The sequence below is a fragment of the Micropterus salmoides genome, unplaced genomic scaffold (genome assembly GCF_014851395.1).
Source record: "Micropterus salmoides isolate LMB-PRFRI ecotype aquatic unplaced genomic scaffold, ASM1485139v1 Ms_hic_scaffold_22, whole genome shotgun sequence".
In the NCBI taxonomy this organism is placed as follows: Eukaryota; Metazoa; Chordata; class Actinopteri; order Centrarchiformes; family Centrarchidae; genus Micropterus; species Micropterus salmoides.
In genome coordinates, this window is record NW_024041373.1 from 15,550,193 (window position 1) to 15,571,915 (window position 21,723).

Genomic DNA, 21,723 nt, shown 5'->3' on the forward strand with positions numbered 1-21,723 from the left:
GTTTTGTATTAAAAGGGATGTTAGTACATATATGTGCATTTACGTGTGTTTGCATTGCAAGATTTAAAAAATTTTTTTTACAACTTGTAGTTCAGGCCATCATACAGAAAAAACACCCTCATTGTTCTCAAATGGAATCATCTTAACGGTAAAGTGAGAGTGGACTGTCTCAGCAGACGCTCCCATCAGGTTTCAACTCCTCTTCCCCCCTCTCACACACAAATCAGTGAAGGTCTTCAGCACAGACGGTTGCCATGGCAATCTCATTGTCTGGTGCTGACCTTTGACCTGCCACGGTTGTCTGTTGGAGTAGTTCGCAGGGTCGTAATGAGGATTAGTGGAGATAACCAGTACACACGCACTGTGGTGGGTTTAAGGCTTTGAACTCGGTAACCTACATCCAGGTAATTAGGTTAAACTACACAGATTGTCCTGCTCATTGTGGGTCAGCAGCAAGCTACAGCCATTTACATAGGATGAACACCATAAACATGACAAGAAAATCTCTGTAAATCAATGCATTCAGTGAGGTTATTGCTCTTGTTTTTATTACTAATACACTCAGGTCAGCAATGCACTATTACCCTGTGATTACTAAGAAAGCTTTGTTTTATCATTGGGACAAATATAATGAGCCATATTCTGTTTAAGATACCCTTATGCACTATTTATATATTTGTAACACAGTTGCACTATGAATATATGTTGTGGCACTGTGTTATAACAACTTTATTCCATGCAACACATGAGATATTGAGTGATTTGAGTGATCTGTCACACGTACAAAGGTAATTAAGGATCGTCAACATAAGGTTATCCAAATTATTTCAAGATACAGTAAAAAATGTTTGAAGATTCTCAAACTGTATTGGGAGCAAGAATTTAATTATACTATACATATTTCACATCTTTAATTCAGTTTGATTGATCTCCAATCAACAAAAGATGTCTCACTGACCATAATATACAGGGTACAGTGAATTATGGATCACAATGAACCAAAAACATTTCAGTAGCACAAAAACAAAATAGTCACTAGTTGACAATAAGGCACTAGTGCTTCCCTCTGAATATGAAATGTTTAGAATATGTTTACAAACAGTTTACAAACAGTCATTCTTTTGAAATTCCTATTCAAGGGGAAAAAAAACGTTAACCAAAACACACTTTATGTCAATATTTCTACGCTTGCCTCTTGTCAAGTTTGGTCAACTGTAAAAACACATCTTAGAAATGTTTATTTTTCATGACTCACGTTCCTGCATACCTTTCATGCATGGGGGGGATCTTATCTTTCACTGAACATAAAAGGTATACAACTCTTAAGAGGAAGAAGTACATGCAATTACATGTGCAGATTGATTTGAGTCTGCATTACCACTGTAATAATATGTAGCAACATCTACAGTTATTAAAGTAGACATGATGTTCAGATTCAGGCCAGGCGCCTGAATCTGAACATCATGTCCAAATAATGGATCTCGGGTCGGACTCGGGCTTATTCAACTACTCTCCTTTCGTTGTGCCCGTATACACTCATAGCATTATTCTCTACTGTATGCATATGGACAGTCAGTAATAATATTTGTGGACATGATTGTCGGTGGCACTGGTAGTTATGTTTGAGGCCTATAATAAATATACCTCTTAGCAGCGTGTGTGTGTTTTTGCATGCATCAGAGAGCGCTTAAAGAGATACTGGTGTCGGGCTCTGGCTGAAAAAATTGCTCTCAAGCTGGGGCCGAGTTTCAAGTCTCTTCAAATTGATTGTTGTTGCTGTACCAAAGTGAAATAGACTCACTGGTTGCCTGGATTGTAAATAAAACTCATAGAAAATGATCAGCAGTAGTGTTCATGAAGTGTACATGATTTGAAGTAAATACTGCAAAACTCTTTAAACTCTTTTTGGAAGCTATGATACAGTTTGGTGCGTCACTCTGTATTCTGCGTCTGCCATTGAAAAATAAATCATCTCCTTTCACAAAAATGAGAACAGGTCCCCCCACATATGCACGTGGGCACTCAGGCAATGAGCTGAAGGGCAGATGCACATCCACACTCTCTTTTTCCTCTTCATTACATAAACGTGTGGGACAGAAGGGGGCCGAGGCAGTGAGGAAGGTTCGTAAAATGTCAGAGACACTGCCAACACTTTAACTGAGCCAACTCATTATGACCAAGCAGAGTGCGTTGTGCTTTAGCCTACTCTCACTGCTCGGACTTCTCCTCTTCCTCTGCACAGACACACATTTTATTACATGAGCTTGGCTCTGATTAGTGCTGCTTTGTATTTTCTGTTAACTAGGTCCAAACCAATTACATTTAAAACAGCCCTGTGAAGTTGTTATCTGTAATAGCTGCAGGACTTAGGTAGTGTCCCAGAAAAAGACTCTCTGGACGAAGGGAAATGTCTGTTTTATTTGATTTGGGGCTCAGTTATCTGGCCACCATACAGTACATCAGAGCAGATGTATGGCCCTGGCTGTGCCAGGTTGAAGGCTTGCACTGCGACATTGCAAGGGGTTGTATAAACACATGGCACACTTGATGTGTTTTAGTATCTACAATATATTTAATTTAGCAAGATATTTGTAGAGTTAAACTTTGATACCTCTCGTGATCCACTCCTGAGCCCTCTTAGGTTCTTTGCATCTGTGAGTTTGTGCTCTGTGCTGACTGTTGTAAGGCTCTAAGTCCCTGGATAAGCTTTGAAGTCGTGCCACTTGGTTTCTTTGGGTGAAAAGAAATCCTCACTTTGCCCCCCAAAAGAAATGCCACTCAAATCCTACCAAGGGCACACAATGGCCTCCTTCTGGAGAAACCAGAGCTTATTCATGCATCCGCCTGACTAGCCCGATGTAGAATACTGCGAATACACCTGAGAAGGATAAAAACTCTCGTCTCCTTGCTCCCTCCTGTCATTATTTCTGAATAACCTCTACCTCAGAATGCATCTGCTGTGTAGTAATGAATGTGATGAATTCATGCGTTTGTGTCTTGTTTTGCCTTGTCCATTTTCCCCTGTTTTCATCATTCATTATCCTCCCAGCTCTGTCTGTTGCTGAACAGTATGTGCTGTCCTTCCTTAATGTACCCCTCGAGTTGGCATGCATCTGTGTCTGCACATGCATTTGTGTGCGAGTGCATGCATATGGCCAACATGCTTACTCAGCATGTTGTACTAGCACAAACTTAAGTAAGCCTTTTCTTGTCTCATTGTGAGAGGCTCTGGGGCCCGCATGCAACTCTGCCTGCATAGTGTTTGTGTGTTTATGTGTGTATTTGGGTCAGTGAGTGTGCATGTGTGTCTGTGTTTACATAAACTGATGGACCTGCTCACATTTCTGTTTTATCCTTCCCAAGGTGAAACACATATTTCCATATTTAGCAACTCTAAAACTGAAAATCACACAACCAAGATAAATTAATACTTCATTGTGTGTTTGTACAGATGTTTCTTCTTATCTCCGGCACAGGATTAAAGAGGACATTTTGTGGATGCGCACAGGCTTTAAAGTTCATCCCTCCTCTCCTGGCCGGGCTGGAGGTGTGAGAGTTGGAGTGACCTACTGTCAGCTCTTAAATTGAGTCCATGTGGGTTTGGGGTGTGGTGTTGAATGGTGCACATTTCCTGCTAAGAGTGGGATTGTTGTATGTTACATAACACACTCTTTTTGAGTTGTGAAATTGAATTTTGAATGTGAATCCACTGTGACCTTAAAATACACTCACCCATGGGTTACAAACTATCCATACAGGAAGTGCGAAAGCTACAGCCATGTGTTTGCAGTTGTGTGTGTGTTTGTTGAGGAAGCAGAGAGCATGTAGAAAAGAGTGCAGCAAGCTATTGTGTAGACATTTAGTCTTTGAGTCCACAGATGTTCTTTTGGAAATAGTGAGTAGTATGATATAGCTGGGGTCGGCTGAAAATGAGCCAGACTGCTGCCTCCTCTCAGGTAACACACACTTTATGGTTTCAAGGTTCTCTTCAAAGAAAACTGCCACAGTCATTCCAAATTCTGGTGTGGATGTTTGCATATAGATTAGTGCTTCTTATTCTTAGTCTCTAAACATTTGTGTGCTGGTCTTTTGGGCATTGGCCTATGCAAAGAGGTGTTTGAGTCAGTGTGATTGTATGAGAGGTTGTACATTAGTGGACTGGATGTGCAGCATGAGGACAAGTCCAAGCATGGAGTTATGTTTTCCACATGGTTGTTAACACTCACCTCAGCACCTTAAACCCCCCAACCCATGCACACACACAAACACACACATAAATATCTCTGCCCTGGATTGTACAACAACACCACCTTTCACTGAACATTGATAGGGAGAAAGTCTAAAAACTTTTAATAAAGAAAAGATAAGTGGAGAATACTGCCCTTCGTCAGAGATCTCTAGCTTTACCGTGCAAATGAGAGACACATTTACATTAGCGTCAGCAGAAGTGGCAGTAATGACAGCTATTGGCAACAGTCGTGTTTGGCACAGCCCCATCACTGGGCCAGTCTCCAGTGGGTCAGCCTCCAGATGTGTCAGAGACAGTTTATGACTGTGGGTGTAGAACGACTTCTTTACCTCACTTGCATGCTCATGTACCGCAGCTTAGGGTGATTAATGTCCTACTACTTGTTCCTAACGAGAGCTGGGCAGCTCGTTAAAGGTAAAATACATGGGACACTTAAAGAGCTGAAAATATAGGGTGTGGTGGAATATTGTTAGTGCTTGTGGAGTATTTTCGGATGAAGCAATGGAGCGGCTGCAGGAGGACTGTCTGTTCATGCTTGATTTTAAACTAGCCTATATTTATTAAGATAGAGATGTACTATAATGTGCCTGTTTTTATAAATGACATTGTCATAAAGATAGCTTAAAATTGTGTCATATTATAATAGTTTTTCTGCAACTGTCTTTCAAAGATAATCAAAGATCCCCAGAACCAGAAAGAGTTGAACTGTTTAAACTACTGTTATAGCCAGAGTTAAAACTACAAATTGTTTCTGTTTTCTTTTCTTTACACACCATATCACAGGGGAGTGAAGTCGCAGTTTATATGTAATTTCATTCATTACATTATTTTAATTCTGTGTATATAATTCATGCTAGAACGGTAACTGCATACCAGGCAGCAGCACATGCTAGTTGACAGTTAAATGGTCGCTGTTGGTAGGTGTGTATCTTACACAGAGTTATTGTTTAGGTAGGTATAACCTGTTTGACAGTCTAGTTTGTAGATTTTACCATATATGTCAAACCTGTCAGACTACCTGTGATGTTTCCGTTCGCATTCAGAGAACAACTCAACCACAACTGCCACAATGAATCTCAAAATGTCTCATATATAATACACCAGATAAGGCTGTCCCCAGGTTGGTCAGCGTGAAAATTGCGATAAATATGTCCAGAGTAAGGTGGGTCCAATGGATCTATTACTGTTAGTCAGGAAATTATTCTTGAGTTATGTGAGTGAATTATTGAGTCATGCATATTTTAGTTATAAATGGAAGTGAAAAGCTCTTATGTGCATACACATTGATTTTGCAGGTGTCCATACAAGTTTGTTGTGTTCATTTCAGGGTTAAACATTGAAAAGCTACCAAATGTACACATGGGTAGGCAATATGCATTTTAAAATCTGCAGACACTAATCTGCAGACACTAATCCACAGTGTGATTAAAATAGCCGCGAATATGTTGTTGTAATGTGGACTGAGGTTTTCTGTTACTGGGAGAAATATTTTGTTGGGGGGGAGTTTGCTCCAGCTCACCACACACATACCTTGTGTACAGTACATGTGTTTAGTCTACATCTGTGTTTGTTTTACAGCGTGTCAGGAAACCTGTGATTATTATTGTTGGGAAAAATGACTTATGTAGAATATTATTTTGTGTATTCATAGATACTCTGGTTCAGTAAATGATCAGCTACCTGCTGACACTGAAGTTGTCCAGCATTGTTCCAAGGCACGGGTTTATAGATGTTTGCCATGAGCGGACATATGCATGAAGCCACAGCATGCAGGAGTTTGACGATGATAAGTTATAAGCATCTAACTGACTAACTGACTGACCGACTGACTGACTGACTGTTGAACTCTTTAGTGTGATAAACAAAAAAAACAGCCTTGCAACAAAAGAAGTATAGTATACTTTTCATTTTCAAAAATCACACTGTTGTTTTTGAAAACATTGTAGTTAAATGCTAATATTTTGTGATAAACTATAAACTATGACATGCGTTACCACAGATTTGCATAGTTTAGTATTTTTCATTGCCGTTCACTGAACTGAGGACTCAGCTTATCCCTTTTATAAACCACAGGTGCAATATTGGCTGGTGTTATGTGCTTATGAATATTAAGGTTTTGACATTTTCTTCCACCATGACATGCTTGTGCATTTGTTTCAGTCTCCCGGATGTTTGCATGTTTACTGCATGCTGGACACTACCCCTGATATAGTTTTGGTTGTTGAGTCTGGATTAAGCTGCACACTCTCTGCTTCCACAATCAAACACACGGCTGAGGTTGGTTACTAGAGTGTTACCGACTAGGCTCGGGCTCAGGCTGCATGTTTCCTTGTCCTGGAGTGACCTCAGCGTCTTGGCCACATGGTTGCCTTTCAAAGTGGGGAGTACTTCCCTCTCTCCTAACGTTTTTCTCTCTTTGTCTCTTTTGCTTTTTGTCTCCTTGTTTTTTCTCCAACCACAGCGTTTCTTCAGGGAATGGTTTCAAAAAAGTATTTGGGGGTGGATGAGGGAGAATGAGGGGAAGGGGATGTTGAGTGTGAGAGAAAGAACACTATGGATGCTGTGAACATCTTCTTTTCTGCTCCCACCACAATCTTCCACCATGTTTCTAGATCATGTGGGAATTCAAGGTTCTGCAAAAAATGATGCTGTCACACGGATGCCACTGTAAATGTTTAAAAGGCATGGCATGATATAACACACATGAGACACACACACAAACACATGCTCCTATCTAACATGCCAGATAGTTATTGTCACGTGATGTTGGCTTCTGCTTGAGAGAATCAATAAGCTCTTGAGCATTTTAACAACATTTGCATTCCCATACATTTTCATAACCCAGCTTTTCTTTGCTGCTCAGGGAGTAAGTTTTATTAACAGTTAGCGCTTAGTAGGGCTGATTTTTATTTTATTAATTAATCTGTGTACTTTTTTTTGAATAGCTGATGATTTAATTTCTCTGCCTGTCGACTAATCAATTAATGGATTAAACGTTTCATAAAGTAAAAATCACCAAGAACCAGACAGGAGTGTTGGTGAGCTGCTTCAGGGGTTAATATCTCAGTGGTAATGGAGTTGTTTTTCTGTGATCCAGATCCAGCATGTGTGCAGTATCCGTTCCACAGCTTGCCTCTAATCCGTGTGTGTAGGGCTGGAGTAAAAAGCCCACATAGGGGATCCTTTGTTTAGGAGAGTCTAGGCATGGAAGATAATTTACAAGCCGCTAAGGTCCTCACGCCATTGGCTGATGAGGCTCTGTCTGCGTCTGCAAAAGGCATCCCATATGTGTGTGTATATGTCTGTGTGTGTGCGGCGAGCGTGTGTGCCTCTGCTGGAGCAGCACTTCGCTACAGCGGCTCACAGTCGCCCTAGTCATGACACCCAGGAGCTTGCCCTGCGCACGGCTACTGTAGCCAGCGTTTTCTTTTGAGGCTAAGGAAGGCAAAGCAAGATGGCCACCAATACCTTTTAGGGATATGCTGCCTAAACCGGAGGGGCTTCCTCCGAGGACAGACAAGGTAAAGGCAGCTGGAGTGTTCACCCCGGGGTCTATTGTCTCGGTGCAGATGGGTCAGCTACAGTGGAGCTCATCTAGAGGTTATCCTCCGTTGTCTCTCTCTCTCTCTATCTCTCTGCCACCCTGGATTTAGCTGAACGGAGCGCTTTATTTGGAAGCTGGTGTTGTTATTGTTCCTACTGAATCACTGAGGACCTGGGCTTCTGTGTGTGAGTGTTTGGCTTGTCTTTTCCAGGTGGGTTTAAAGGATGTGACAACAAAGTCAGCAATAAAGAGGTCAGTTTCCACAGTAACAGACACCCCTCTCCTCTTTCCCCCGTTGCATGTCTTTCTCAGCCGTTGTACTGTAAGAAGAGCCCCTTTGCTTCCCCTTTTCTTTCTTGCAGTGGTTTGGACAGCCATATTTCTGCACCTGCTGTTTTCCGACTGCTTAGCAGAGAAGTGGAGTGCTTGTAAGCCTTCGGTCGTAACTTGTAATTTGGCAGGGTTTACTTGTTTGGCTGCAGTAGTAATGGTATTATTATTGTGTGGTTTGTAGAAAAGGTCCCTCTGTTGGCGATGTTGTCTTAATCTGTATAATTGTATAGTTCATTAAGCTTTGATTCATGCTGGTGTACTGGGAGCCACTTCTTTTAAGTGTATTAGGTTTAATGCCACCTATTAGGACCTTCTTTGTCACTGTTTTTTTTTTTTTATGTAGTGTGTTTTGTGTGTACAATATGTGATATTGAGCTCAGCGCAGACAGGAAATGCTCACTCAATGAATGAAGGAAATTCTCACGTGTTGTGAGAAACATACAAACCACTACTTCTGCCAGGAAGGAAACACACCTTTTCAGTGTTTCAGTGTTTCAGTGTAAGGGTGTTATAATGCGGAGATTGTAACGCCTTATGATTTCTGCACAGCCACAAAGTGAACAAGATGAACACAGCTAAAAGTTACTCAGACTTTGGAGCACGCTCTTTTCTGTTGGAGTGGTTTAGTTGATGTGCTTAAATTCAGGTGTGTATGTATTTGAACATACTGATATATATAAAACAAGAAAATCCCCAGGCACAGCAACAACAGTCAGGTGCTGGTAGGTCGCAAGATTTAGCAATCAAAAATCAAAAACAGGCCACTGCACACGGATGCAGTTTATGTATATATGTGAGTGTGTTTGTTTGGCTGTGTTGTTGAGTTAAGAATAGATACACACTCCTTTGAACTTCCATGGAGACCCAGAGGTTGTTAGGATTCAAGCGGCAGTGACACTTTAGTTGCTAGGGCAGGTCTCCGACTGTGTGTTTGTGTAAGCACACAACCTTAGCTACTCTGGCGTATATGTTGTTAGATTTTTAATGCTTTGACAGGCCCAACAGTTGGGGACGTGTTTCTCCAACAGAAAAGAAGAAGACTTATTCAAAACACTGCAGTACTGTGTGAGTGACTTTAGACACCCTGAGGCAGATACAGCAAGCACAAGTCAAAGACACAGCCCTAACACATCATAGCCCCTGCTCCCCCCAGAGACCCTGTGGCTAAATGAGAACACATGACTCTACATTTACATCCTGCATTAGGCTTTTTGTTATCACAACGCTAAATGTAACATAATTAAAAACTGTTTTATGTGAGCTTTGGATCCTGAACACTTGGATGTACAAAAGGATGCACAGAGACACGCGTGTGTCTGGTGCAGTGTTGGAAGCTGGCCAGTGTTGCTTTGTCATTGAAAGCAGTTTATTGTGACACTGCCTTTTCCCTTTCTCCCTCTCTTTCTCCCCTGCTTCACATCTTTTTCACTCTTCTTCTCACTCTCTTATTTGAACGTCGCGGTGACAAGTTTCTACACACTGCGCGGAGCTTGCATCTCACCGTGTTGCATCGGCAGCTTCGGTGTTGCCTCAGCCTCAGTTAAAACTATCTGTTGCATCAGCAGCATTTTTCTAGTAGTAAGGCACAGTCCTGACAGCCATGGAGAATGCAGTGGGAGAAAGTGCATTTGGATCAAGGATCAAGGATATCTTTATTGTCCCCGAGGGGCAATTTGTTGTACAGACAGCAGTCAACACACAACTATCAACAGTCACAACTCACAAACAAGCAATATACAAATAGGCCAAAAAAAACATGTACATATAACCTCAGAAATACACTAATGTTAAAAAAACACAGTTAAAGTAAAAACTATAAAACAATAAAATTAGAGAGGCATCGGGAATACCACATCAGTGGAAATACTTGGTGATAAATTGGCACCAAATTAATAATGTCTGATCTCAACATTGCGTTAGTCATGAACAGCTCTATGGTCGCTGCGACTCTTCCTTGGATTGTCAAACAACAGTTGAACCTCTACTTAAAGGAAACATCTTTAACATTGTTTTAATAAACAACTTCTGACAATGTGCCTTGCATTCATGTGCATAACTGGTGGTGTCATGAGATATTTCCAGCACAGCTAGAATGGAGTTAAATATGAGAAACACTTTCAGCTGTCACAGTCATCAGTGGGAAACGCCAGGTTACCAGTGCCAACCCCACACTGTCAAATAACAAGGGCTTATATCTAGAACAACATGTTTTAAGGATTGTCAGATTGGGGGGAAAAATCAAGAGAGGCATATATACAAATCTTTCCAATGACATTGTCTTCAATTGTGTCAACACCTTGAACACATATTGCTTTTTTCTTCCTTTCCTTGACTACAAAGTCTTGCCTTTTGATCTCTTTTGCGACCACATTTGTGCAACAAACTTCACACAGCAGCTCACCGGGTGTCAAATTTAGCCCAAACTAAATATATTGTGTACCAGTCTCCATGCATAATAAATGATCTTTAGAAAGTACTTGTAACGAAATGCTTTAAAGCATTTGTGAAGAACTTCTCTCCGACTTCACATAGCACAGCAACAGAAGTCCTTAAGGTATCCAACAACCTTTTTTAAACACCCAATGGAGGAGATTGCTCAGTATTAATCCTCTTAGACCTCAGCAGTGCCTTCTACACCTTTTATTTTCTAGCTTTAAGTGAGTGCTTTTAGCTCTGGAAGACATCTCTTTTTTTCTAGTGTCGCGTTCTTCATGAAGGACAGTTCATGCCTTTGCTCAGCGGCCATCACGTGGAGGACGTCACAAGGCTCAATTGTTGTTGTTTTTTCTACATGCTTGAAAGGCAAACACACTGTTACGATTTTATCCAGGATGTCCTTTAGGTGGACCAGCTCCAGCTTTGAGTTTATTTTTAGGAGCAATAAGACTTAGAGGATTGTTTTATTTTGTGAAATGCTGTAGAATGTAGTATATTCTATCACAGTAATACATGGGCAGCTTTGGCTCAGGAAGTAGAGCAGGTCTTAAGTAATTGCAGGGTTAATGGTTCAGTTCCCCACAGGTGTCTTTGTGCAAGACACTGTTGCTCCTGGTGGTTAGGCCACTGCCTTGCATGGCAGCTCTGCTGTCATCTGTTGTACAGGGTGAAGGAGCTCTGGATCCACTTCTATGTACAACTGTACTTAGTTAAATACAGTAGAAAATACTATATTAATAGAATATCAGTGCAACCTAGTTCACGTCTGATGGAAATCGAGAGAACAAAGCCAAACAGAGCACATGTAACTGATAAACTGTGTGCTAAGTGTTTTCTCTTTGGTCCCTGGGTTCATAGGAGTCTGATTTATATGGAAGTACTGTTTCTGCTTACTCTTGATCTGTCAGTGTGGAGTGCACGTCTCCTGCTGTAAAATACATTAAAACAAAATCAGAATCAGAAGGAGCTTTATTGCCAAGTAGTGTTTCACACACGCTGTGGCAGTGATAGAGTTTAATGGGTGTTTATGCCAGGTAAACAGTGATAAAGAACGGGTCTCCAGCTAGCCTGCAGTTGCGCTCCTTCATTAGAGGGAATTGGGATGCCTCTCACAAACAAACACACACACACATAAACATGCAGTACACACAGCTCACAGTAATGCACACATATCCTCCAGCTATTGCAAATAAGTTTAAGATCCTTTTGTCAGCTGAGTCTTGGCGCATGATGCAGTTTTTTTTTTTCTTTGTCACACTGCAACATTTTTATTAATCAGTCTTCCACCGCTGACGGCTTTAGTCGTGAATGTGATGCGGGGTTAAATCCTAAAATAAGAAGCAGCTTGACTTGACTTCAGTTGATCAAGTGCTCACTCAAGATGATGAAAAATAAAAAAAGCTTTTACATATTTAGCTGCAGAAATACACTGCAGTAGCACACTTTGATAAAACTGCTTCAATTTCTGTTTCCCGCCAAATTGATTGTTTTTTGCCCCTGTGTTTGATTTATATTTTCTGCACATTTTATGATATGTTTATTCAAGATTGCTTTTGGTGACAATCAATCGATCAATACTGTAGACCTTTGAATGGTTGTAGCTCTGCTTGTAGTCAAAATCCTCCTCAAGCAACAATACACTGACGTTAACATGGCAGGGTTGCTGCGTTAATAATCACATGTGCTTGAATACAAATGCATGCCCATGAACACACAACTCAGTACAAACACAACATGTATATGCACGTTGCACACATGCCCTCGGTGACCCACCGGTAGTGATGCAATCATGAACTGTGCGTGACTTCCAAATGTTTATTGGTTGGCTCTCAGCTACCTGTGGGTCTGTGGCTCAGAGCTCGGGCAAGAATTTCGTCCCGATTGAAGCCTTGACTGTGAACTAGCATAGTTTAACTTTCTATTAGCTCTGTTTAGAGATCGGTTTCGGCAAGATTTATTGAAAGCAGATTCTTTGTTTTCGCATTCCATAATATTTTCCACAGCCTTGATAGTCGCTGCAGCAGATGCTCGTGCCATGCTGGGAGGCAATCTGTTGTGCTGTGTGCCGTGACTGTTTAGAACAAGCTGAATCACTGTATACTGCCAGAGCTTGTTGAGTCACCTCTCTCTTTTTGTTTCTCTCTCTCTGTGTCTCAGGTGGTTCCAGAAAGTGAGTCGGTAAATGGCAAAGGCAAGGCACAGATGGATGACACCCACACGGCAGCAGAGGAGGATGAGGGGGAGGAAGGCCACATACCTCATACACAATCCCCCCCCATCACCCACTCGCTCACCCACAACCTGGCTTTGGACCAATGCGGACGACCAGCACTTGTTAAAAGAGAGCCCGGGCTGGAGCTGACCAGCAATGCACTTCATCAACACGTATGCTCTTCTGTGATTTTTCAGAATGGTTCTGCTGAGAGCCTAACAAAACATATCGGTGCTAATATGACCACTGGGTCACACTCTGATCTGAAGTCTGTCTATAAAAGGACTATGATTGCATCAGAGCCTCAAAGGACTATAATAGCTGCAATCTCTAAAGACTGCTCTGAGAATGGACTCAAGACAACTCCAGATGATATGTCAGTTCCGCTAAAGAAGATCAAACTGGAGGAGCCATGGATGTGGATGACTGAACAGGCCACTACACAGCTGAGTGATGGAGATGAGGTCTGCGAAGACCCGCTGTCCACGCTGGCGGCCGTGGTGTGTCTTTCTGTCACCGAGAGAAAGGGACTGGAGGAGAAACTTTTCAGCTCCCGTTCTTCCTTTGTTTGCTCCATCAAAACAGAGCCACCAGATTTGCACTTTGTCAAAAAAGAGCCTGAGGACTTAAAGAATGATTCATGTCAGAAAAGCACTCCTATTAGCCTGCAAAAGACTCCCCATCCTATCAAAAGTGAACCTCCTCCAAGTGTCTTGCTACCAAGCGTGCAGTTTTTGGCAGAGAGGAGAAATCTTAGTTTTGATCAGGCTATTGCTATTGAGGCCTTGACTCAACTGGCAGCTATACCTCAAAGCACCCCTGGGTCCATTAAAGCTGAAAGTAAGTGTGAACATCCCATTTCTACTGCTGCCCAAAATTCAACCTCCAGTACAAATACAACCCTGCAAGAAGCCAAACCCACAGCAGCTATCCGCTTCAATAAAGTCTCGGTCATCAGCTCACCACTACACCAGACGTCAGTCATACGCCCTCCTGTGGCCAGACAAGGGAATGTTATCCAGTGCTCCCATGGGTCAAGCTCCAACACAAGGCTGTCTCTGCAGGACCTTTTAGAGGCCAGCTCAGACAGTGATAAAGCACCCTGCAGGAGGACAGAGCAGGGCTTTGTTTCTCGTGTCATCAAGTCAGAATGCAGCTATAATAATCCCAGTGACATGAAGTTCAGTAAAGATCATGAGCGGTGGTTTGGGGAGGACAGAGACATGGATGTTGGTAAAGCGAGGAGAAACCGAGACGAGGAAGAGGTGGCAGCTCAACTGGCAGACCTGGCCTTCATCATCCAGTCCCGACACAACCAGCAGTCAGAGAACAACACTCAAAAAGGAACACCTGTGTCGGCCATCAAATACAACTACAACCCCCAGCTGCCCACCAGTCAGAAAAAGACCCCGGTAAAAAAAGTAAAAGCTACACCTTCCAAGCCCAGGAAGAAGAAGATAAGTGATGGAATACATGAGGGAACCAACAGCAGGACCCCCCTCTCAAAACGCATGCCAAATGGAGAGGCACCCCACAGAGGCAAGAAGATTGTCCCGCAGGGGAAATCAGGCCTTCACCACAAGAGGAACCTGTTTCTGCCTCAGGCTCAGATTGACCTGAAGAGATACTTGGCTGAGGCTCAGGAGGAAAGGAGACAACTCATCCATCACAGCAATGCATACAATACAGCCCTCTTAGGGACTCAGAACTACAGCACTCTCACAAGGAACACTCATGGTCAAGAAAAACAGCCATGGTCCTTTTCAAACGGTCCACACCACCAACACAATCCATGCAATGGTCATGCTGCAGGACCGGGTCAGGAGTGTGAAAGGCATTTGTTATCTCAGGTAGCGCAGCCCTGTGGTTGGCTGCAGCATCCAAACACCAGCCCAGCCAATGCTGCTGTCTTCAGCCACACCACTGGGCACCACGGTCTGGCTAATGGCTTCTCAGGGGCTCGGCAGTCCCCCCCTCCAAGCCAGCAGAGCTACTACAAGCTGGAGAGGTCAGGACCTGTCACTGTCCTGTCCACAGCCACTGATGGGGATATGGGCCACTCTGCAGAGTCAACTCCATCCAAGAACGGCGTCAACAGCTTTCTGGAGTCTCCTATGAGATTTCTGGATACCCCTACCAAGAATTTGCTCAATACACCTTCCAAAAAACTGGCTGATCTTCCATCCTGCCAATGCGTGGGTGAGTTGGATACATTGGATAAATTCCACCTTGTGACTAAATCTGCCCTGAAAGTTTGCTTTCAAATAAAAGCTGGCTCTGATTTTTCAGTTTCTCTCCCTTTCTAGTGCAAACAGACACACACACACACACACACACTAGCTGTGTCCTAATTCAGGGGCCAATTCAAGCAAAAGGAGACCGCATTTCTCTGCCATATTTGGAGGAGGCTCTGGGATTCTTTGTGAAGTGTTGTTGACCCATTATGATGTATTTGATCTTGAAATGCAGGCTTCCAAGGTGGTGGCCCCTGAATTGAGATCCAGCTACATTTACTACCACATTTACACTAATCTGACTCTTATTGAGAATGTCTATAAACAGGGAGCCAGTGTGTCTTTCAAAAATATAACAGTGTCAAATCAGTATTTGAGGGACTCAGTGAAGTCGCTGTGATGTCCAATAGATCTTGATTTTTTTTCCCCCCACAGACCAAATCATTGAAAAGGAGGAAGGCCCTTACTATACACACCTTGGGGCAGGACCCAATGTTGCTGCAGTGAGGGAACTGATGGAAAACAGGTAGCGTGACTTCTACCTCTCTGTTTACACATGAGTTTATGTGGGTGTGTTTACTTCCAAACGTGCCGAGAGCCTACGAGTCAACCACAGGCTTGGTAAAACGGGGCGGGGTAACAGCCTGTCATTAAAAAGGAAGCATTGCTGAGCTAGCTCAACACTCTCACCCTCTGTCTCAGCTACACACATGTACACACAACACACACAGCGTGTTGAAACAGGAAACTCCCATAGCTGAGACGAGGGGCCCGTAAACCAAGATGACAGCCAGTTTAAAAAAACTTGAGGTCCATCACAGTTCATCTGACAGCCACACATTTACAAGTGTGGACTACTTTGCTGTGCGTTGGTGTATATAAACCAAATACTACAGTCTATGCATTTTATTAATTGCAGGTGTGGGCAAAAATGTTTGATGTGATTTGCTGAATGATTTGTGTTTTGTCAGTTGCCTCCAGGTATGGGTACCAATGTCATGTTGTCTAATATATGTTATCAGTAATATGTGTGGTCAATAGCACAAATGTATGGGTTCTCTAATGTGTGTTTGTGTCACAGGTATGGTGCCAAAGGAAATGCAGTAAGGGTGGAAGTTGTTGTTTACACTGGGAAAGAAGGAAAGAGCTCCCAGGGGTGTCCGATAGCTAAATGGGTATGTGGCTGTTGTTTTGTTCATGGAGGTATCCGAAATGTCCTGAATATGTCTCTTGTGGATGCCACCGTAGTATATTTAGGGGCAGAAATGGAAATCACGCCCAGATTCTTATCCTTACCACAACCACAGCATACCCTTAGCTGCTCCCATGTAACCATAACCTAAATATAACCATTTCCAATTTCATCCATAACCATAGACCATGACAAGGCTTATACCTAAACATTTTTAAACTAACTTTGTCATTAAAGCCGATCTTGTGGTTTGACAGGTCAATCACAATAAAGTCATTCCCCAGTCATTCCACAATTTTATCTTATTTTTGTTTTCCTGTGTTACAGTGCTGCTGTTCTGTTGTAATCGCTTGTTTTCTGTGTATATGTGTGCACCATCATCTGACAGGTGATCCGGCGTGGCAGTGAAGAGGAGAAGCTGCTGTGTTTGGTCCGCCAGAGGCCAGGGCACTACTGTGACACTGCCATGTTGGTGATCCTCATCCTGGCGTGGGAAGGAATCCCTCGGCCGGTGGCGGACAATCTCTACCAGGAGCTCACCCAGTCCCTCTTTAAATACGGCTCTCCTACCAGCCGGCGGTGTGCCCTCAATGAGGAGTGAGTACCTTTTCCTTTGTTTTGCAATGACAGTACTTCTTCCCAGCTTTGCTCGTTTCATTATCTTGCTGCTGCCACTCCATTTCCACAGTCGTACGTGTGCATGCCAGGGTTTGGACCCAGACACCTGTGGAGCATCGTTTTCCTTTGGCTGCTCCTGGAGTATGTACTTCAATGGCTGTAAGTTTGCCCGCAGCAAAGTGCCCCGCAAGTTTCGCCTGCTTGGAGACTACCGGGAGGAGGTGAGGGAGTGGACGCCTTCCACAAATCCTAGAGGAAATCATCTTTTGTTTCTACTGGTGTTATATTGTTGTGAGAGGATATCTTGTGTATAATCGGTGTGCTAGCTTCTCGTTATTAAGGTTTTGACTTTGACTGGGTGTTGTATCAGATAAGTTCCATTCCTCATTTTATCTGCAATAAAGGCAAACTTAGATAACCTAATCTTTGTCAAACATTTTCTCCTAGTGGTTTATGTTGGATATGACAATCACACCAGTAGGCAAGTAGGATGGTTTTTTAAATCAGCTGTTATTCACCCAAAACTCCTAAATCTGTCCATTACTTTTAGGAGGAGAAGATAGAGCGCAACCTTCAGGGTCTTGCCACTGAGCTAGCACCACTCTACAAAAGACTGGCCCCTGAGGCCTTTCAAAACCAGGTATGAAACAATTATGGCTGCCACACTTACCTCTGATAATCTCTGTCTCTCTTAGGTCAATTCCAATATAATCGATTCTTACTTAAACCTTAATTCGAATCTTTTACAGTCTTCACCACAAACCAAACTCTTCTCATGTCTTGTCCTTTCACCTCTCATAGGTGGAAAATGAGGAGGGAAGTGTGGACTGTCGGCTGGGCTGGAGGGAGGGACGGCCTTTTTCTGGGGTCACTGCCTGCGTGGATTTCTGTGCCCACGCTCACAAGGACACTCACAACATGAATAATGGCAGCACTGTGGTAAGCAAGCTAGGAGTGTTACACATTGCTATCTACTTCTACATGTCTATCCCAACCTGTTTCCAAGGTCACTGGTTCTAGTTTTGGTTTAGTCTCTTGATATGAGGTATTGATTTGTTATGGCCTACTGTTTGGTTGTACAACTTACCTTCTGCCTGTGTCGTTTTTCAGGTTTGCACTTTAACCAAGGAAGATAACCGTGCAGTGCGTAACATACCAGAAGATGAGCAGCTCCATGTTCTGCCACTTTACAGGATCTCTGACAGGGATGAGTTTGGTCGGGTTGAGGGCCAGTGGGCAAAGATCCAAAGTGGTGCTCTGCAAGTTCTGTCTTCTTTTCCCCGAGAGGTGAGTGAAGAGGTTAGTTTTCTTTCTAATGTCAGTATTTTGAGACCTTTGTTGCAAAAGGGCTAATAAAATTATAAAAATGTGTCATGTTTTAAATAATAGATTATTTTAATTTTATATATCAGGTGCGTCTACTGGCTGAGCCAGTGAAATCAGCCCGTAAGATTAGGCAAGAGGCTCGTCAGAGGGTTCAAGCAGAGAAACTGGAGAAGAAGCTCGGGCTGACTCCTCTCACTCCTGGGAAAGTGAAAAGTGAAACCCCCAACAAAGGTAGTAAATCCAAGTCTCTGGTCAACAAATACAAATGTTTTTTGATGTTTTCACATCCGTGTTTTAGAAATACATTACAATACATACATATTTTCTACATCCAAAACAGAGTCTCAGGGCTACTACAGCTCACAGAGACTACCGCCCAGACCTGCCAGCGCTGGAAGGTACCTACCTAACCAACCAAGCACTTACAGCCAGAGCACCAGCAGCTACCCCACACTGGGTGCAGGGGTCACCCCGCAGAAGGAAGCCATCTCCCCCAACCACCATGGCCTACCTGGCCACCAGTTTGGACAAAATGGCTCAGCTCTAAATTATAAGACAATGAGCAACGTCGTGAATGGTTATCCCTCAGAACATATACCTCCACATAATGCCCTTAGTGACTACCCCCCTACATTTAAAGCTGAGCCCAGCGAGGTGCACTGCTCTCTTCTGCGCAGACCCTCCCCCAGTGAGAGTGCTCCTCCCTCCTCCTTCTCCCCCAGACCTACCTCTGAGGGCCTCTTAAGTAGGCTTAATGGACTCCACAGGGCTGCAGGAGATGTTGCAGCAGAGGTCAGGGGTCATGGACTCCTCCCTCCACTCTCATCTCTCCCCCTTCCCCTGCAAACTCCCCCACTTGAACCAGAGGAAGTTAAGCAGGAGGAGGTGTGGTCAGACAGCGAGCACAACTTCCTGGACCACAACATAGGCGGAGTTGCCGTGGCACCGTCACACGGCTCTATATTGATAGAGTGTGCACGGCGGGAGCTCCACGCCACCACCCCTATCCTCAAGCCAAACCGAAGCCACCCCACCCGCATCTCCCTGGTCTTCTACCAGCACAAGTCTCTTAATGAACCAGGCCATGGGATGGCTATGTGGGATGCAAAAATGGCCAAGCGGGAACGGGAGCGGGAGGAGGAGGCTGAGAGATTAAGGATGGAGGAAAGTGTGGGGAAGAGCGGCAAAGGAGCTGAAGACGTGGAGAAGGAGAAGGAAACAGGAGAGGAGGAGGAGGCAAGGAGGATGAAGAATGTCCCCACACGTCAAGCATGGACTCAACCGAGGGATGGTGTCGTCACCGTGTCCCCTTATGCTCTTACCCAAGTGACAGGCCCCTACAATCGCTGGACTTAGTCAACATGTTTTACACACACAGAGAAAACTCCTACACCCTGTGCTTCTGCCTTACCTCAATCAACTTCAAACTGCTACTCTCATTTTTACATCGTTTTCATTGTGCTTTTCTAATATCTGGTGGTTCACTTTGTCCTTCTGCATCTCTGCCTTCAGAGTGATGAGGAAGACCCAAAGTTTGTTGGCTTTTTAACTGTGAGTTTTCGGTGTTGTTTTTATTGTAAAGAGATGGTGCTTTGAAGCATTTTAAAGACGTTTTTAAACTGGTTTTATATACATGATTAAGAACAAAAAAGATGTGATTATTTATTCTGATCATAATGATTTCTATTTAATTCCTGGTGTAAGCCTGTTTACTGCAAGATTTCTATGATAACCTGCATTATGTGTTGACGTTCAGAATTTATGTTGTACAGTAGGAGTATGCTCTTTATTTTCAGCCAATAGTTCTCTTGTCCTAAGATGAATCTCATTGGCTTTTACATTGGTGCCATTCTCACTGTAACCTTTATTTAGCAAACTCATCACATAATGTACAAAACAAGACTAATAGTGTGCATATATTTACTACAGATTGTCACATGTAGCATTGTCCTTTTCCTTCTGCTGCCTCTGACTTGTGTTGGCAGTTGATGAAAGAAATGTACTTCTTTGGTTTGTTGTTTTGTTTCTTTTCTCTTGTCTGGATGGTCTGTCTTTTATTCACAGATATGTACGGCATATTAAGAAGCACTTTTTTGTTTTCCTAAACTTAACTTGAAAAGGTCCCAATTCATAGGCCTAAATATGTATGTACAGATAAATAGAGATATATATGACAGTTTAGCATGGATCCAGTTTTATTTTACAGTATTTTTGCATTTATTTGATAGTCATTTGATTGAAAACGACATACATATCTAATGAAATTCAAAACTTAGTATAATGAGGAATCTTGAAATACTGCAACAATGAAGTGCTTATCATTCTTGGCACTTAACTTTCTGGAAAAGGAATTCTTTCATAGGGCACAAATGTGATAATAGGAATTCAAAAACTTACTGTACATTTTAATGGTGCTAATGAGAAATCACAACATGTCAGCTATGTCAACAGAATATTGCCAGTTTTGTATGTCAATAATCAAACAATTCCTTCTTTTGCCTCCTCTCTGCTTTTATTGTAAAACCACTCACAAATCAGATCCCACTCAGACAATTGCCTAAGACGATTTCGGGTGCTCAAACCTTGTGAAGACTTTGTTTACAGAGCGTTTTTTTACAGGGTCTGAATAAGGGGGTTGGTGTCAACTCCTGGTGAATCAGGATGTTTATTTTTTATTACCCATAAAAGAGAAGCTCTTTCTTTTAAGAATTCATCAGTGAAATTTCAGCACAAGCGGTAAAGACCTTTCACTGGTATTCACACTAACACTGGTGGTATAACATTTCCTGTGAGAAAAATGTTGGTCTTTTACACACTTTGACTTCCTCTTGGTGCTAATAGGACAAGATTTCAAGGTGCATACAATGACCTAACCTGGTTGTATACTAAACGGTGATGGCACGGTGCTTTTTGAAACTCAGCACACACTGATCTGGTATGTGATTCAATACAAAGGTAGTTTTATCATTTCTCTGCATGATTACTGGCTGACAACAGACTTGAGATGTGTTGATATCCCGCCATTGATCATGATGTTTTCATGTACCAGTTAAAAGCAAATTATTGTATTATTATTATGTCCATCTAGAGTTCAGATGTCTTCCATAGAGAACCAAACTCTCCGACAATTCTCATAAATCACAACATACACACAACATGAAGTGAATGTAAACAGTTTAAATCATTTCATTTAGATAGAACATTTTTGAACACGAGAACGTTACAGCGGTAAATGTTTCTTTTAAATTTACTGTGGGGGACATTCTCAGTTCACATTGAAAGTCTTTTTAATTGACGAGGAACTAACAACTAGCACCAGCATTTAAAAATCTGAAAGAAAAAAAACCTTTTATTAGTAGAAAATGTGTAAATATGTATGTGAACTATATTGTTTTTACTGTACTGTTAATGGTGTTTAGACAATGGATGATCTTGCTTATTTTGAAACTGAATTACTGTACGTTGCTGAAAGTATATCCAGTTTAGACTTGAGAAGAGACTAAATTTAGCATTCCTTTTACGGATGGCTGATCTCTTTTGGGATTGTGAAATAAAGTCATATTTATATTTTGAACCTGA

The 21,723-nt window shown here is 42.5% G+C and overlaps 1 protein-coding gene across 3 annotated transcripts in view; it reads left to right on the forward strand.

Moving 5' to 3' along the window:
- tet1 (tet methylcytosine dioxygenase 1) overlaps window positions 1–21,723 on the forward strand; it is a 33,911-nt gene extending 12,188 nt beyond the window's left edge. For 2 of the 3 annotated variants that reach the window (XM_038736876.1, XM_038736875.1), the window contains exons 3-12: window positions 12,720–14,973; window positions 15,444–15,534; window positions 16,090–16,183; window positions 16,589–16,797; window positions 16,889–17,039; window positions 17,369–17,458; window positions 17,620–17,757; window positions 17,929–18,105; window positions 18,231–18,375; window positions 18,485–21,723. In XM_038736876.1, coding sequence (XP_038592804.1) covers window positions 12,720–14,973; window positions 15,444–15,534; window positions 16,090–16,183; window positions 16,589–16,797; window positions 16,889–17,039; window positions 17,369–17,458; window positions 17,620–17,757; window positions 17,929–18,105; window positions 18,231–18,375; window positions 18,485–19,500 — 4,365 coding nt within the window. In that variant the 3' untranslated portion in view covers window positions 19,501–21,723. Of the gene's footprint in view, window positions 1–7,480; window positions 7,771–12,719; window positions 14,974–15,443; window positions 15,535–16,089; window positions 16,184–16,588; window positions 16,798–16,888; window positions 17,040–17,368; window positions 17,459–17,619; window positions 17,758–17,928; window positions 18,106–18,230; window positions 18,376–18,484 lie in introns of those variants that run through there. The other variant, XM_038736877.1, reaches the window with a different exon arrangement.